Below are 16,415 nucleotides of genomic sequence, written 5' to 3'. Positions count from 1 at the left end.
CAGCATTACCTCAAGAGTGACAGGGGTGTGCAGGAGATGCTTGCAGTGGCGCGCAAAATTGCTGGACACTTTCGGCATTCAGCCAGTGCCTACCGCAGACTAGAGGCACATCAAAAAAGCATGAACCTGCCCTGCCATCACCTCAAACAAGAGGTTGTGACGCGCTGGAACTCCACCCTCTATATGCTGCAGAGGATGGAGGAGCAGCAAAAGGCCATTCAGGCCTACACAGCCACCTACGACATAGGCAAAGGAGTGGGGATGCGCCTCAGTCAAGCGCAGTGGAGACTGATTTCCGTGTTGTGCAAGGTTCTGCAGCCATTTGATCTTGCCACACGAGAAGTCAGTTCCGACACTGCCAGCTTGAGTCAGGTCATTCCCCTGATCAGGCTGTTGCAGAAGCAGCTGGAGAAAGTGAGGGAGGAGCTGGTAAGCCATTGCGATTACACCAAGCATGTAGCTCTTGTGGATGTAGCCCTTCGTACGCTTTGCCAGGATCCGAGGGTGGTCACTCTTTTAAAGTCAGAGGAATACATTCTGGCCACCGTGCTCGATCCTCGGTTTAAAGCGTATGTTGTGTCTCTGTTTCCGGCGGACACAAGTCTACAGCGGTGCAAAGACCTGCTGGTCAGGAGATTGTCCTCTGAAGAGGACCGTGACATGCCAACAGCTCCACCCTCATTTTCTTCCACATCTATGGCTGCGAGGAAAAAGCTCAGTTTTCCCAAAAGAGGCACTGGCGGGGATGCTGATAACATCTGGTCCGGACTGAAGGACCTGCCAACCATTGCAGACATGTCTACTCTCGCTGCATTGGATGCTGTCACAATAGAAAAAATTGTGGATGATTACTTTGCTGACACCATCCAAGTAGACATGTCAGACAGTCCATATTGTTACTGGCAGGAAAAAAAGGCAGTTTGGAAGCCCCTGTACAAACTGGCTCTATTTTACCTGAGTTGTCCCCCCTCCAGTGTGTACTCGGAAAGAGTTTTTAGTGCAGCGGGGAACCTGGTCAGTGAGCGGCGAAGGAGGTTGCTTTCTCATAACGTTGAAAAAATGATGTTTATAAAAATGAATAATCAATTCCTCAATGAAGTACAGCACTGCCCTCCAGATACTACAGAGGGACCTGTGGTTGTGGAGTCCAGCGGGGACGAATTGATAATGTGTGATGAGGAGGAAGTACACACTGTAGGGGGAGAGGAATCAGAGGTTGAGGATGAGGACGACATCTTGCCTCAGTAGAGCCTGTTTAGTCTGTACAGGGAGAGATGAATAGCTTTTTTGGTGTGGGGGCCCAAACAAACCAATCATTTCAGCCAAAGTTGTTTGGTAGGCCCTGTCGCTGAAATGATTGGTTTGTTAAAGTGTGCATGTCCTATTTCAACAACATAAGGGTGGGTGTGAGGGCCCAAGGACAATTCCATCTTGGAACTTTTTTTTTTGCATTATATGACCAATCAACAGTCGTTTGCCATGTTCAAAAAGTAAAACCAAATTTAAACAAATTCAAGAAATTAAACCAAAAGTAAAATGCCCTGTCATAATTTAAAACAAGAGGTATTGACGTGCTCTAAAACTACTGTATTGTTGTTTATATTTTATAAACACTACACTTGAAAGCTTGAGTCTTTCAATAAAAAAGTAACTGTCCATTGCACGAATATTTGCAACAGGGACAATTTTAGGGTTAAGAAAGTCAACTAATAACACTTCGACGCTGTCTGTCTTTATAAACACTACACTTGGAAGTTGGAGGAGGTATTGTGGCCCCGGCACCAAATTTACTACCGGGGCCACTCCACTGTGCAGTCCATATTTAGGTGTATCAGATATTAAACAACGGTGACAGTTGATGCCCAATTTTTTAATTATATTGTGGCCTCGGTACCAAATTGTGTACCGGGGCCACCACACTACACAGTCCATACCCTTTTTTGGTGGAATTCTGACCCGTGGAGGGTTTTTTAATTATATTGGGGCCTCGGTACCAAATTGTGTACCGGGGCCACCACACTACGCAGTCAAGATAGATAGATGCGTATCATAGATAAAGTACATTCAGTGGTGTGGGGCAAATTGAAAAATATTCAAAATGCACTAACATTATCAAAAACAAGAGGTTGTCACACGCTAAAACTCCAACATGTATATGATGGAGAGGATGGAGGAGCAGCCGTATGTGCAGTGTAATGCAGACCTGTTGAAGGTTTTTTATATATTTTATTGTGGTGCCCAGTGCCCACTCCTCTACGCAGTCCAGATACATTTATTGGTGCGAATCATAAAAGTTCAGGGTTTTTAATATATATTGTGGTGACCCACTCCTCTACGCAGTCCAGGTACATTTATTGGTGCGAATCATACAAGTTCAGGGTTTTTAATATATATTGTGGTGACCCACTCCTCTACGCAGTCCAGGTACATTTATTGGTGCGAATCATACAAGTTGATGGTTTTCTTATTATATATATTGTGGTGACCCACTCCTCTACGCAGTCCAGATACATTTATTGGTGCGAATCCTAAAAGTTCAGGGTTTTTAATATATATTGTGGTGACCCACTCCTCTACGCAGTCCAGGTACATTTATTGGTGCGAATCATACAAGTTCAGGGTTTTTAATATATATTGTGGTGACCCACTTCTCTACGCAGTTCAGGTACATTTATTGGTGCGAATCATACAAGTTCAGGGTTTTTAATATATATTGTGGTGACCCACTCCTCTACGCAGTCCAGGTACATTTATTGGTGCGAATCATACAAGTTCAGGGTTTTTAATATATATTGTGGTGACCCACTCCTCTACGCAGTCCAGGTACATTTATTGGTGCGAATCATACAAGTTGATGGTTTTCTTATTATATATATTGTGGTGACCCACTCCTCTACGCAGTCCAGAAAGATACCTCGTTGCAACGTTTTGGACTAATAACTATATTGTGAGGTGTTCAGAATACACTGTAAATTAGTGGAAATGCTTGTTATTGAATGTTATTGAGGTTACTAATAGCATAGGAGTGAAAATAAGCCCAAAAACTTGATTTTTAAACTTTTTATGTTTTTTCCAAAAAAAATCCGAATCCAAAACCTTAAATCCGAACCGAGACCTTTCGTCAAGTGTTTTGCGAGACAAATCCGAACCCCAAAAATAATGAAAATCCGGATCCAAAACACAAAACACGAGACCTCAAAAGTCGCCGGTGCACATCCCTAATTTAGAAACACTCTGTAGTTTGACATCGCCTTGCCCAAATGACGTACTGGGAACACTAACATCAGGACTGGTGACAGAACTTGGTTGCTCATTCTGATCATATGTGGACTGCTTTGAATCCATTCTGAGCGCCAAGCACTTGTAGTGCTAAAAAGTATTTGGTAAGATACTGCTGACATATATGACTTTTGACAGCCAGAAATATTTATGCACGATTATGGGGGACACCCCAAAAGCACTGGGGAGTGCTAAAAATTATTTGGTTGATACTACTGACAGATATGACTTTTGATAGCCAGAAATATTTATGCACAATTATGGGGGACACCCCAAAAGCACTGAGGAGTGCTAAAAATTATTTGGTAGATACTGCTGACAGATATGACTTTTGACAGCCAGAAATATTTATGCACAATTATGGGGGACACCCCTAAAGCACTGGAGAGTGCTAAAAATTATTTGGTAGGTACTGCTGACAGATATGACTTTTGACAGCCAGAAATATTTATGCACAATTATGGGGGACACCCCAAAAGCACTGGGGAGTGCTAAAAATTATTTGGTAGATACTGCTGACAGATATGACTTTTTACAGCCAGAAATATTTATGCACAATTATGGGGGACACCCCAAAAGCACTGGGGAGTGCCAAATATTACAAAAATAAAATAAACCTCTATCCTCCTCTCTTCTCTAGCAATTTTTGTTACAGCAATTGGAATAAGAATATTGTATTCTCTGTCCCTGCTCTAATCAGCCTGTGACTACACCCTGCTCTCTCCCTCTGTCAAATGGCGATGGATTGCTGTGGAGGCAGGTATTTATAATCTTGAAGTATCGCGAGAACCGAGCCATGAGATCCGACGACGTCACAATGATGGTTTGGTTCTCTGTCCCTTTGCTTTTAGGTTTTTCCCCCGTCTCTCTTTCCCTCCCGCGCCGGGGTATTGACCTTTTCTGACGTCACAATGACGTTCAGCCTCGATTTGGATTCAGAGCGGGCGGGAGAGTACCGAGCTACTCAGCTCGGTACTCGGATACCCAAAGTTCGGGTGGATTCGGTTCTCGGGGAACCTGACCCGCCCATCTCTAATTATAACTGCAGCACACTGTCCCATTTCTGCTAACTGGACGCTAACTGGAGAAACAAAATTGCAAAACTATTATAATAATAACATTACTTAACAATTACGCAACTAAATCCAATATATAAAACAGTTTCAAACAGTTTGTATAAAATATGTATAAAAGCTTAGGAGATGGAGGGGGCTGGGCCATTAAAACCAGCACAAAACTGACAACGGTGACACCTTCTATCTACGTTAGTGGGAGATAAAAGTGACTGATTTACAACAAGGAATCGAGCAGGACGATTTGTACCACAGCTGGCCTAGCTGAGTAGGTAAGCGTATAGCTAGTTCTGCAAGTACTACCTAACTTCACATTTACAGAATACCTTGGTTGTCATGTGACTGTCAGAATCATGTAATTCCTCAAGAGTAACACCTAGATTCTTAAAGAGTATAACGGTCTCCAGAGGTGAGGCACCAGGACAAGCTATTTTTAGGGTACTGAGATTCCTCTTTAGCCTGATAGGCTAAAAAGGCATATATTATGTCTTTTTAAAGCTACTAATTAATGTAAACAAATTTGTCTCAGTTAACTAGGACTGAATAATTCCAATGTCTATGGCAAGAGTGTGGTTTTTGTCAACATATTTTTAGCACTGCAATAAATGATCATCAGCATAAAGTAGGGATCTTCATCTTCATCAACATTTATTTATATAGGACTGGATGGGATGTAGAGATGTAGTTTCATGCAAGGAACGGTAGATCTTGATGACATTTGTGAAATTAAGGGATCAAGTATTGATCCCTAGTGTACTCCAACAGGAATGAAGGAGAAGTTGGATGTTGCAGAGTTGAAAACTACAGTCTGTTTCCTATTTGATAGAGAGCTTTTAAATCAAGTGACTTCTTTTGCAGAAGAGCCTACGGAGCATAGTTTATCAAGAAGAAGGGTATGGTTTACTAAATCAAAAGCATTTATTAAGTCAATGAAAACAGCATCAGTAACGAGACTATGGAAATAATAGATAACATTGGTTAGTTTTACAAGGGCAGTATTAGTAGTACTGTGGCCTACCGTGTTGGGAGCATGACAGAAGGTATTGGATTTGAAATACAAATTCAATAAATTGAAATACAAATATGTATGACCTTGACGCGTTTCAGTGCACTTTCATCAGAAGAATTTGAATTGAGTGGGTGAAACCCACGTTACATTTGGACAGATAACAGGCCAATCACATGCTAAATATCTAACTGAACACAGGAGTGTGGACAAACACAACAATTAGTCAATAAAATAAGGATGGGAATGCAACAATACAAAAATTCAAATATCATAAATATCAAAAGTATAAATTCCTGTGTTCAATAAGATATTTAGAATGCGATTGGCCTGTTATCTGTTTAAATAGAACATGGGTTTCACCCACTCAATTTAAATCCTTCTGCTGAAAGTGCAGTCAGCACTGAAGTGTGTCAAGGTCATACATATTTGTATTTCTATTTATTTGAACTTCATCTCTATATGGATGTGTCCACTACCAGCAAGCTATATAGTACATAGCTTATAGTCCCGATATGGCGCTAATACACAGTATGTAAGTGTGAGGAAATCTTTGCAATGGAGTCTTGTTTATGCTGATTCTGAACACCGTCGATCTCACAGCTGCAATCAAGTGGTTACAGCCTGAAATGAAGGTGGTTTGTGCGGTATGCACCATTCCAAAATCTACGAGCTTCTTTCCACCTCCAAGGCTGCATATACATTGCCACTTGCTAGAGAAAGCTCTCTGTTTGAATCCACACTTGTATTGAAGGTCATGTGACAGGAACTGTCTCATCTATCTGTTCGGGACATTATCTATTTACATTGAGGAATCTAATGATAAACGCCGCCTCCACTGATTGTAGAGGCATCCGTGAGTAACTATATATACGGGATCCTCAACTGATGACTTTTTCATTACCGTTAATAATATTGGACATTGGAGCTAACAGAAGTGGGCACTATTTAATTTACTCTACAAGGTAGTATATGGCATATAGTAAAAAGGAATGGTACTAATATTGTTTATTACCAAATAAGAGCACAGTCATTATTCTTTTTTCCAATAGGCTGCAGCCTAGGGCGGAAGGCTTTGGGGGGGGGGGGCACAACAACATTTTTTGGGGGGTGCAAAATTGTGAGAAGGAGAGGTGTAAACAAATTCATTTTAAACATAAGAGAATAGTTGTTTTCCAAAGTAAACAAACATGACAGAAAAATGTAAGAAAGGTTCTAGTAAGGTTTAATCTTGACGTATTCCCATGGTAAAAGCTGCAGGCAATGATTCATCTTTGGGCCTCCATCTCCTTTTAAATTAAACAAAATCAGTGACAAAGGTTGTCACTTTTAAAAAGTCAAGTGGAGACGAGTTTCGAAAACATGGCAACATAAACATTGTGTGTGTGGGGGTGAAGGATGCTGGATTTTATATTGAAGATGAGTTTGCTTTTACTTACTGCATACTAGCCAGGCGTGGAAGGTGAGGGGCACTAAGAGCGTATTGGCCTGTGTGACTTGAACCCTTATTCAAGCCCTAGATTTGTGAATACAATTAAGTGTAATTAGCTTGTACATGCTACATACAGGGGTGTAGCCATCGTGGGTGCAAGGGATGTGGCGACTATGGGTAAGATGGGCCCAGCAAAGCCACATTGCCACCACATCTGAGCCCCTTGCTCCCTTCTGACACACTCAATAATGCCCCCCCCCCCGCTCTGCTCTCAATAAGGTAGAGTCCATTTCCGATATTACACCAGTCCAGCTGCACCACCGTGCTCAGAAGAGGCCCTCACGTTGCTTAATTAAGAGCAGAGAAGGGGCCTCAGGGGGAAAGAAGAGCAAATTTTGCTATGTTCCTTTCCTGGTTGCATACATGGAACAGCATTACTACCTCTGAAACTCATAATGAACCAGTGTCCATGGGAGAAGTAAACTTTTGATGAAAGAGTGGAAAATCTAATTTCCCTAATAAAACTACACAAATAATGTGTATTTAGGTCCTTTTTTCATTTCAACTATGACTGTGCTTTGCTTTAGAAGGTAATACCTTTCTTTCACTACTTTAGATGTTCATTTTGCATACCCTTTAACAAAGGTCAACTGGCCAACTATTAAATCCTCAATTAGCCATTCCATTTCAGACTGCAGAGGCTACTGACACAAACTGCCATTTCTTAAAACTGTGAAACTAGGTATGTGAAATATATGCTTTAAATCCTTGAATGTCTTACACAAGGCTTACAAATGATCGTATACATAGTGATTCCTGCTTGTTTTTTCTGTTTTCTTTTTCTCAGTCAGTGTCCCACTAAGACTGTATAAAATATATACCCATGATCACTCACCTCTAGTTTCCAGGTCTGTTTGACATATTCTCTCAACATATTATCTCGAATATTATCAAATATTCCAGGTTGGCATTCCACCCCACTTGGCCGATTGCACGGTCGACGGAGAACACAGCACAACCCATCTGCATCTTTAGAGTAGTACTCACAAAGTTCAGCTGGTCCACAGTGAGGCTTTCCTCCTTGTATTACATAAGTGCCACTTAGTTGTCGCTCCACAGAGTAGTGGTGAAATTGTAAATTGAAAACCACAGAGAGAACATAACCACCAAGAGATCTCAGGCACTGTCTTAGCAAGAAAAGGCCATCCATCATCCCAGCCAGCTTGAGGAATTCTTCAGCATCAGCACGAGAGATACTTCCATAATAGAAGGGCAAGTGACCAGCAGCATCTGGCATATTTAATACAACTGGGTTTTAAAACCTGAAAAAGAAATAAAAAGCCAGTACACATTACAGTTCAATATAACAAGTACTTTTCTCCAAAAAGGGTTAAAATAAACTATAGCACAATAATAACAATAAAAATTGTCACTATATGTTAATATTTTGCAAATATTAAAAATACACTTGACTCCAGACAAATGGGTTACAGGTAGATTTATTTATTTTTATGTTATAGATTTTTTCTTTTTGTTTTCTCATTCTATTTAATCTGCCCATATGTACAGTCATGGTCAAAAGTTTTGAGAATTACACAAATATTATTTTCCACAAAGTCTGCTGCCTAAAGATGATGGCAATTTGCATATACTCCAGAATGTCATGAAGAGTGATCAGATAATTTGCAATTAATTTCAAAGTCCCTCTTTGCCATAACAATGAACTTTATTACAAAAACAAATTTTCCACTGCATATCAGCCCTGCCACAAAAGGATCAGCTGACATCAGGTCAGTAATTCTCTCGTTAACACAGGTGAGAGTCTTGACGAGGACAAGGCTGGAGATCACTCTGTCATGCTGACTGAGTTAGAATGACAGATTGGAAGCTTTAAAAAAAGGGTGGTGCTTGAAATCATTGTTCTTCATCTGTTAACCATGGTTACCTGCAAGGAAACACTTGCAGTCATCATTGCTTTGCACAAAAAGGCTTCAGAAACAAGGACATTGTTGCTAGTAAGAGTGTACCTAAATCAACCATTTATTGGATCATCAAGAACTTCAAGGAGAGAGGTTCAATAGTTGTGAAGAAGGCTTTAGGGTGCCCAAGAACGTTCAACAAGCACCAGGACCATCTCCTAAAGTTGATTCAGCTGCTGGATTGGCACCATCAGTGCAGAGCTTGCTCAGGGATGGCAGCAGGCAGGTGTGAGTGCATCTGCACGCACAGTGAGGCAAAGACTTTTGGAGGATGGCCTGGTGTCAAGAAGGCCAGCAAAGAAGCCACTTCTCTCCAGGAAAAACATCAGGGACAAACTGATATTCTATAAAAGGTACAGGGATTGGACGGCTGAGGAATGGGGTAAGAAAAATTTCTCTGATGAATCCCACTTGTCCGGAGAAGGAAAGGTGAGTGCTACCATCAGTCAGTTCTGTGTCATGCCAACAGTAAAGCATCCTGAGACCATTCATGTGTGGGGTTGCTTTGCAGTCAAGGGTAATGGGCCCCCTCACAATTTTTCCTCAGAACACAGCCATGACTAAAGAATGCTACAAAAACATCCTTCAAGAGCAACATCTCCCAACCATCCAAGAACAGTTTGGTGATGAACAATGCCTTTTCAGCATGATGGAGCACTTTTTCACAAGGCAAAAGTGATAACTAAGTGGCTCGGGGATCAAAACATGGAAATTTTGGGTCCGTGGCTAGGAAACTCCCCAGACCTTAATCCCATTGAGAACTTGTGGTCAATCCTCGAGGCGGGTGGACAAACAAAGCCCACAAATTCTGACAAACTCCAATCATTGATTAGGCAAGAATGGGCAGCAATCAGTCAGTTTGTGACCCAGAAGTAGATTGACAGAATGCCAGGGCAAATTGCAGAGGTCTTCAAAAAGACAAACCAGGGCACAGAGGATAGAAGTTTGTGCGGACTTATGCTGAGCAATGCAGAAATTACATCTCATATTTGTAAAGCGATAAAGGGACGGAGAGGGTGCATTTTTAGGAACATTCTTTGACATGCTGAAGGTGGACTTCCATTTGCTCTCCACAAAAGAACTTGTTATTTGTACCAAATCAGAGCTTGTGGAGACCAGGTCTTGTCCTATACTTTTAATGAGATAAAACAATAACCATACTGAGTGTTGCTGTGTAAAATAAATATTATTAATAAGTAGTTATCATGCCCACAAATCTAGAACCAACCCCAACACTTCAAATCAAACAACAAACTCTTTTAGGTGCTAGATTTAGTGAATAAAACAAGCACTGAGAGCTGATATTATGAGATGAGTCTTATTCAATAGCCAGAAATAATACAAATAATAACCATTCATAAATTAGTAAGCTTTAAAAATGATCAATAATGTTCCAAATATAAAGCATACATAATAATGTGGTAACTAATCACTGGGTATATGATAAATATACAGTATCTATATCCTATCATGTATCATAAATTAACCAAAAATCTCACTGATATAACATTTCACGTGTACAGATAGCTGAATAACTATTACAAAAATTAGCAATATCAGCAAAATTTTAATAATAAGATATTAAATTGTAAGAGTTGTAAACTTTAATGATATTAATAATAATTAATATATTAATTTGTATAAATATATTAAAACATATGCAACCAGTTGATATCACCATGACAACAATTTCATACGCATGTTAAAATTCATATTTTGGTCATATGCAATAATATTCTCTATTTCTCTCTACCTAGTCTAATCCTCCAAATGAATATATAATGGGGTTCATTCAGACTAGGTCTGTATTATTTTTGAGTAATATACACTTTTGTACTATGTATGCACACAAAAATTATTCATACGACAAGTTTTTTGTGTAACTCGACCTATGACTACTTAAGTCTGGGGAGGAGGTCCAGAGAAGAATGTAACAATAAATACAGAGGTGATGTATTTAATATTTTATATATGGTAAAATGTGTCTCACTTTTATTAATAAACTTCCCTTTACAAGGCAGCGCCGCTTTAAATTTAAGCTGCGAAGACGCCGAACTCCTGCGAGTTCAAGAAACCGGGGTATGATACATTTACCCACAAGTCTGAGAAAGATTGCAAGTTGATTTCCTACAGAGAGGACCCCTAATAAAACATAAAGTAAGAAATGCCAGCTTTGTGTTTTTAGTATTCCGTCAAATATAAATGTTTTCTCTGCACTAACAAAGGTGAAATTATTATTATTAATAATCTTTATTTATAGGGCGCCGTAAAGTGTCCGTAGCACGGTGCAAGGACAAACAATAGCACAATACAGGGTGAAACAGCACAGTACAATTAACAGTAAGCACTATAACTCTGGGAGCTCAAAGCACAGCTAGAGAGAAGGGGTGAGGGATAATCAGTACAAGTTGGTAACCTGAGCCCAAAAGGGTGGGCGCGGATGACAGGTTAAGAGCCACCGAGAGGAACAGTGAGAAGCAAGAGGAGTCGGAGGGCAGAAGGTTCAAGAGAAGGTGGGCTGAGTAGCTGAAGAGCAAGTTTCTAAAGAGGAAAAAAGGAGAAATGTTGTCCAAAATATTTTTGCAATGTTGCAAGACAGAGGGAGAATGAATAAGGCTGTGACCATTGCTCTCTTCATTCCACATGGTAAGTCCATAAGCAAGGTGCAGGGTGTCGCAGAGCACATGACTATTCTAATTGACAAACACTTACTGCATAGAGTGGAATTGGACTCCTATGCTTACTTACTCTCACCTTTCATCATCATCATAATTTATTTATCTGGTGCCACAGATTCTGTAGCACCTGACATATTTCACATACATGAGAACAGGAAACATAATAACAGGTATAGTGTACAATTGAGCAGAATAATAAATGCATGGATGCAGTTAGCATAACAAATGTCATGGCATCCAAAAAATAAACAGAATTAGACATGACGAGGAACAAACAATAGACCAGCTGCTTATATTGGTAGACCTGCAAAAAAGGCATCTCTTAAACTTATCTATCAAGATTATAGGTTAGTGCTTTTCCCTTTTTTAAAAAAAATAAATAATGATTTACATAAAAACATGTCTTTCTAACAGGTTATGTAGAATTACACTTTTCCAAGCCTTTAACCATGTTTACACATCGGTTTATATAAACTATAGATAGAATTATTTCTGAACTAATGGTGACATACATTTGGTAACGAACAAACAAGTGGGCTGTCAGTCGTACAGGAAACCAGTACAGGATATGCTCACTGTGTTGAGGAGTCGGAAAATCATTTGGTTTTTCACCTCCAGAACAGTCTTTTAAGAAATGAATCATAAACACTATTCACCCCAGTAGGCTGAAATCAAGTGACTTTCCACAAACTTGATAAAGATATATTTGTTTTATCAGTAAAATATACTGTTCAGAAAGTGTTCTTCTTTCTGTACTTTCTTTCACTATATCAAACAACAATAAAATTACTTCAAAATAAATTAACATTAAGATACCATCATAAGGGCTGATTTATAGTTGCACATAAGAGCATTATTGTGAGTAAATATGCATCTTAGTACAAAATTTGTGCACTGCGCATGCACATAGCTTATACTTAGAGTTGCACGTATCAATGCATTTGCAATTCTTGCACTTAAACAGGTGGATCAAGTGTGTTAACATGCAAGTGTAGTATAGTAAGGGAATGTAGATGCAAGTTAAGCATCCCCCTTTCAGATGGGTTTTATTTTCAGTTACAAAATCTGTTATCAATGAGACATACATTTTGCACATACATAAATTGACTACAAGCTTTGGAATTGATGATGATGATTGACGCATCTTTACTCCAGAAGCAGCTATACTCTATACTAGATTTAAGGCTGCCCCAATTTCAATGCAACTTAGAGTTAAAATGTAGATGCATATTTGCTCATATGCAAACAGGGTGATTCATTAAGGAAAGTAAAGCAAAACAATTAGTAACTTTGAACCTTGGCAAAACCATATTGCAATGCAAGGGGTGCAAATGAGTATTTTGCACATAAGGAAAATACTGGCTGTTTTTTCATGTAGGACGCAAATACTTGATAGCTTTAATTTTACACTGACATTAAAAGTTGATAAAGGACATGCTGTACCCGAATTATAAATCTGTCCTCACATCTTAAATTTACCTCCCCCTCCAATACTACATTGTTTTGCCTAATTTCAAAGTTACTCATTTTGTTTGCTTTAATTTCCTTAATGAATCAGGCCCGATATTTTTATAATAAACTTTAAATTAGACTAATATGGGCTGATTAAATAAGCCTCAAATGTTTTTGTGCACAAATACAACAATTACAGTAATAAAAGCATTTCTCATTTTTGCTCGTACCCATGTAAGGTGTGGAGTATTATAGGCGCAAGGTTACTATGGAGTCTTGTGGCTAATTGAATTGGCCTCATAGTATCTTCCTTGTTCACAAAACATTTTTTTTTTCCTGTAATGAATATTTTAAATGTAAGAACAAAAATGCAGATTTCATAATCCTAGTATTGCTACTTGTGCAAACTTTACCACATCAGATACCGTTAAAAGGAAAAAAAAATGACATGCATATACAGAACAAAAAAACAAGAGAAAAAGTAGGTTTCTAGAGAAAGCAAAGCACATATGGAAAATTTGTGTGGGTATTTTGTAAAATGTGGTTGCCTGATGCAAATTAACGTAATATTTTAGTTTGTGTTAGTGACATTTGGGAAGTTGTATCAGATGGTATTAAACTGAAGTAAACCATGTTCCCTAGATCATTTGATTTTGTTTAGAAAAAAAAGATTGTTTTAAAGATGTACATTTCCTATAGAAATTTTTCACTCACATTAACTTTCTTAGTTTAAATATTTTGTTTAGACCACTATGTTAGACGTCAATGCATTTAGAGGAAGAAAGAAAAGTAATATGGTTGTATTATAGAATAGAATTTATCATCATCATCAACATTTATTTATATAGCGCCAGCAGATTCCATAGCGCTTTACAATTGGGAACAAACATTAATAAAATAATACTGGGTAATAAAGACAGACAGATAGGTAAGAGGGCCCTGCTCACATGCTTACAATCTATGGGACAATGGGAGTTTGAAACACAGGGGCATATGCTACATCATATTGCACATTGGACCAGCTAGAATGCAAAGGTAAAAATTATTGAGTGGGCTGTGTGCTCAGTTACATAGCAATGTTGGTCAGATGGTTGTTATCTTGTGTTAGCTGTGTAGAGTGTGATAAATAGGGTAACCTGGGGAGATTAAGATGCTGGTTGAGGAACATCATAAAACAAACTTTCATAAAGTGAGAAGAAAATAAGATCAGTGTCCAAAACAATCTTCATGAGTGTGAAGCCTGTAGCCAGGGAGAGATGGAAACATCAGGGGTAGATTATGGAGTTTCAGGTGAATACTGACTGTTGTCCTTGTGTAGGTGTGGTAATAGGCAGAATGTTCTTCACCTGTTTCTTCCTGTTTAACTCTAGTATAACTCCAAATTATGCTATTTAACTTTTTTACACTTGTAACTATACACATAGAGCTATACACACTAACTATGCAGACATCACTGGCTTGCAGCCATTCTACAATAAATATATATGGTTAACAGACACATGTGATCAGTGTTCTTCAATCAGGCGCTCAATAAAACAAACAGACAGTGAAAGGACAGCATACCATTAGAAATAATAGTCTTTCTTTATACAGTTCTGATGTGGAATTCAGTTTTTATGATGGCAATTTGCATATACTCCAGAATGTCATGAAGAGTGATCAGATGACCTGCAATTAATTTCAAAGTCCCTCTCTGCATGACAATAAACTTTTCCCAAAAGTAAAATTTCCACTGCATTTCAGCCCTGCCACAAAAGGACCAGCTGACATCAGGTCAGTGATTCTCTCGTTAACACAGGTGAGAGTGTTGATGAGGACAAGGCTGGAGATCACTCTGTCATGCTTATTGAGTTAGAGTAGCAGACTAGAAGCTTTAAAAGGAGGGTGGTGCTTGAAATCATTGTTCTTCCTCTTTCCTTGCAGGTAACCATGGTTACCTGCAAGGGAACACATGCAGTTATCATTGCTTTGCACAAAAAGGGCTTCACAGGCAAGGACATTGCTGCTAGTAAGATTGCACCTAAATCAATTATTTATCGGATCATCAAGAACTTCAAAGAGAGAGCTTCAATAGTTGTGAAGAAGGCTTCATGGCATCCAAGAACAGCCAGCAAGCCCCAGGACCGTCTCCTTACGTTGATTCAGCTGCGCGATCGGGCCATTACAGTGCAGAGCTTGCTCAGGAATAGCAGCAGGCGGGTGTAAGTGCATCTGCACGCACAGTGAGGTGAACACTTTTGGAGCATGGCCTGATGTCAAGAAGGCCAGCAAAGAAGCCACTTCTTTCCAGGAAAAACATCAGGGACAGACTGATATTCTGCAAAAGGTACAGGGATTGGACGGCTGAGGACTGGGGTAAAGTAATTTTCTCTGATGAATCCCATTTCAGATTGTTTGGGGCATCTGGAAAAATGCTTGTCTGGAGAAGGAAAGGTGAGCGCTACCATCAGTCCTGTGTCGTGCCAACAGTACAGTATCCTGAGACCATTCATGTGTGGGGTTGCTTCTCGGCCAAGGGAGTGGGCTCACTCACAATTTTGCCTAAGAACACAGCCATGAATAAAGAATGGTACGAACATATCCTCCAAGAGCAACTTCTTCCAACCATCCAAGAACAATTTGGTGATGAATAATAGAAAAGTAAAAGTCCTTGGCGCTAGACGAAATATGTGTTAGGTGGTGGAGATGAAATTTATTATGTTACACAATCAGTTTAGTTCTGGCCAGAATGATGTACATAAAAAACAAACAAACATATATATGAGTGTGTTGAATAATGCACAGTTCTGAAGCTATAATGATGATTGGTTAGGGACAGCAGCTGTGGAAGTCCTAATTAAACAGGAACAATGTCCTATACAGTTCAATAGGAAATCCAACAGGCAGCAAAAGGTATGTCCAAACCCGAATTGAGCCTAGAGGGACAATCTGCTTGGGTAGGCTTCACATTGCTTTAATGCAGTCTCTTGTTTAGGAACAGGAGTTGCCTTATTTCATTTTGGCAGCTACATGCACATATAGGGAGTGCTGTACCCTATCCCACTTTTGGTGGCGAATAATGCTTTTTTGAGCATGATGGAGCACCTTGCTCACCAAAAATGATAACTAAGTGGCTCGGGGATCAAAACATCAAACTTTTTGGTCCATGGCCAGCAAACTCCCCAGACCTTAATCCCATTGAGAACTTGTGGTCAATCCTCAGAGGCAGGTGGACAAAACACCTGCAAATTCTGACAAACTTCAAGCATTGATTAGGCAAGAATGTGGGCCATCAGTCAGTATATGGCCCAGATGTGTCCCCATGAGCTGGCAATATGGTCTGCCCAAATGAGCTTATATTATAAGAGTTATGGGGAACACTTGATATATATATATATATATATATATATATATATATATCTCAGCCTGGCTCCTTCATTTCTTATGTTTTGACATCCCCACCATCATCATGGGTGATTTTAACATCCCGTTGATAATCCACATTCTACTTGTAACTTCCTTCCTTGGCCTCCCCCT

The 16,415-nt window shown here is 39.4% G+C and overlaps 1 protein-coding gene across 2 annotated transcripts in view; it reads right to left on the bottom strand.

Annotated features, from left to right (window-relative positions):
- ZAP70 (zeta chain of T cell receptor associated protein kinase 70) overlaps window positions 1-16,415 on the bottom strand; it is an 80,245-nt gene that overhangs the window by 51,791 nt on the left and 12,039 nt on the right. Inside the window, exons 1-2 of one of the 2 annotated variants that reach the window (XM_075204677.1) lie at window positions 13,130-13,225; window positions 7,686-8,112 (exon numbers count right to left, since the gene is read on the bottom strand). In XM_075204677.1, the coding sequence (XP_075060778.1) occupies window positions 7,686-8,087 (402 nt within the window). In that variant the 5' untranslated portion in view covers window positions 8,088-8,112; window positions 13,130-13,225. Of the gene's footprint in view, window positions 1-7,685; window positions 8,113-13,129; window positions 13,226-16,415 lie in introns of those variants that run through there. The other variant, XM_075204676.1, reaches the window with a different exon arrangement.

This window comes from Mixophyes fleayi, chromosome 1 (assembly GCF_038048845.1).
Source record: "Mixophyes fleayi isolate aMixFle1 chromosome 1, aMixFle1.hap1, whole genome shotgun sequence".
Classification (NCBI taxonomy): Eukaryota; Metazoa; Chordata; class Amphibia; order Anura; family Limnodynastidae; genus Mixophyes; species Mixophyes fleayi.
This window is presented reverse-complemented; position numbering and strand designations above follow the sequence as displayed.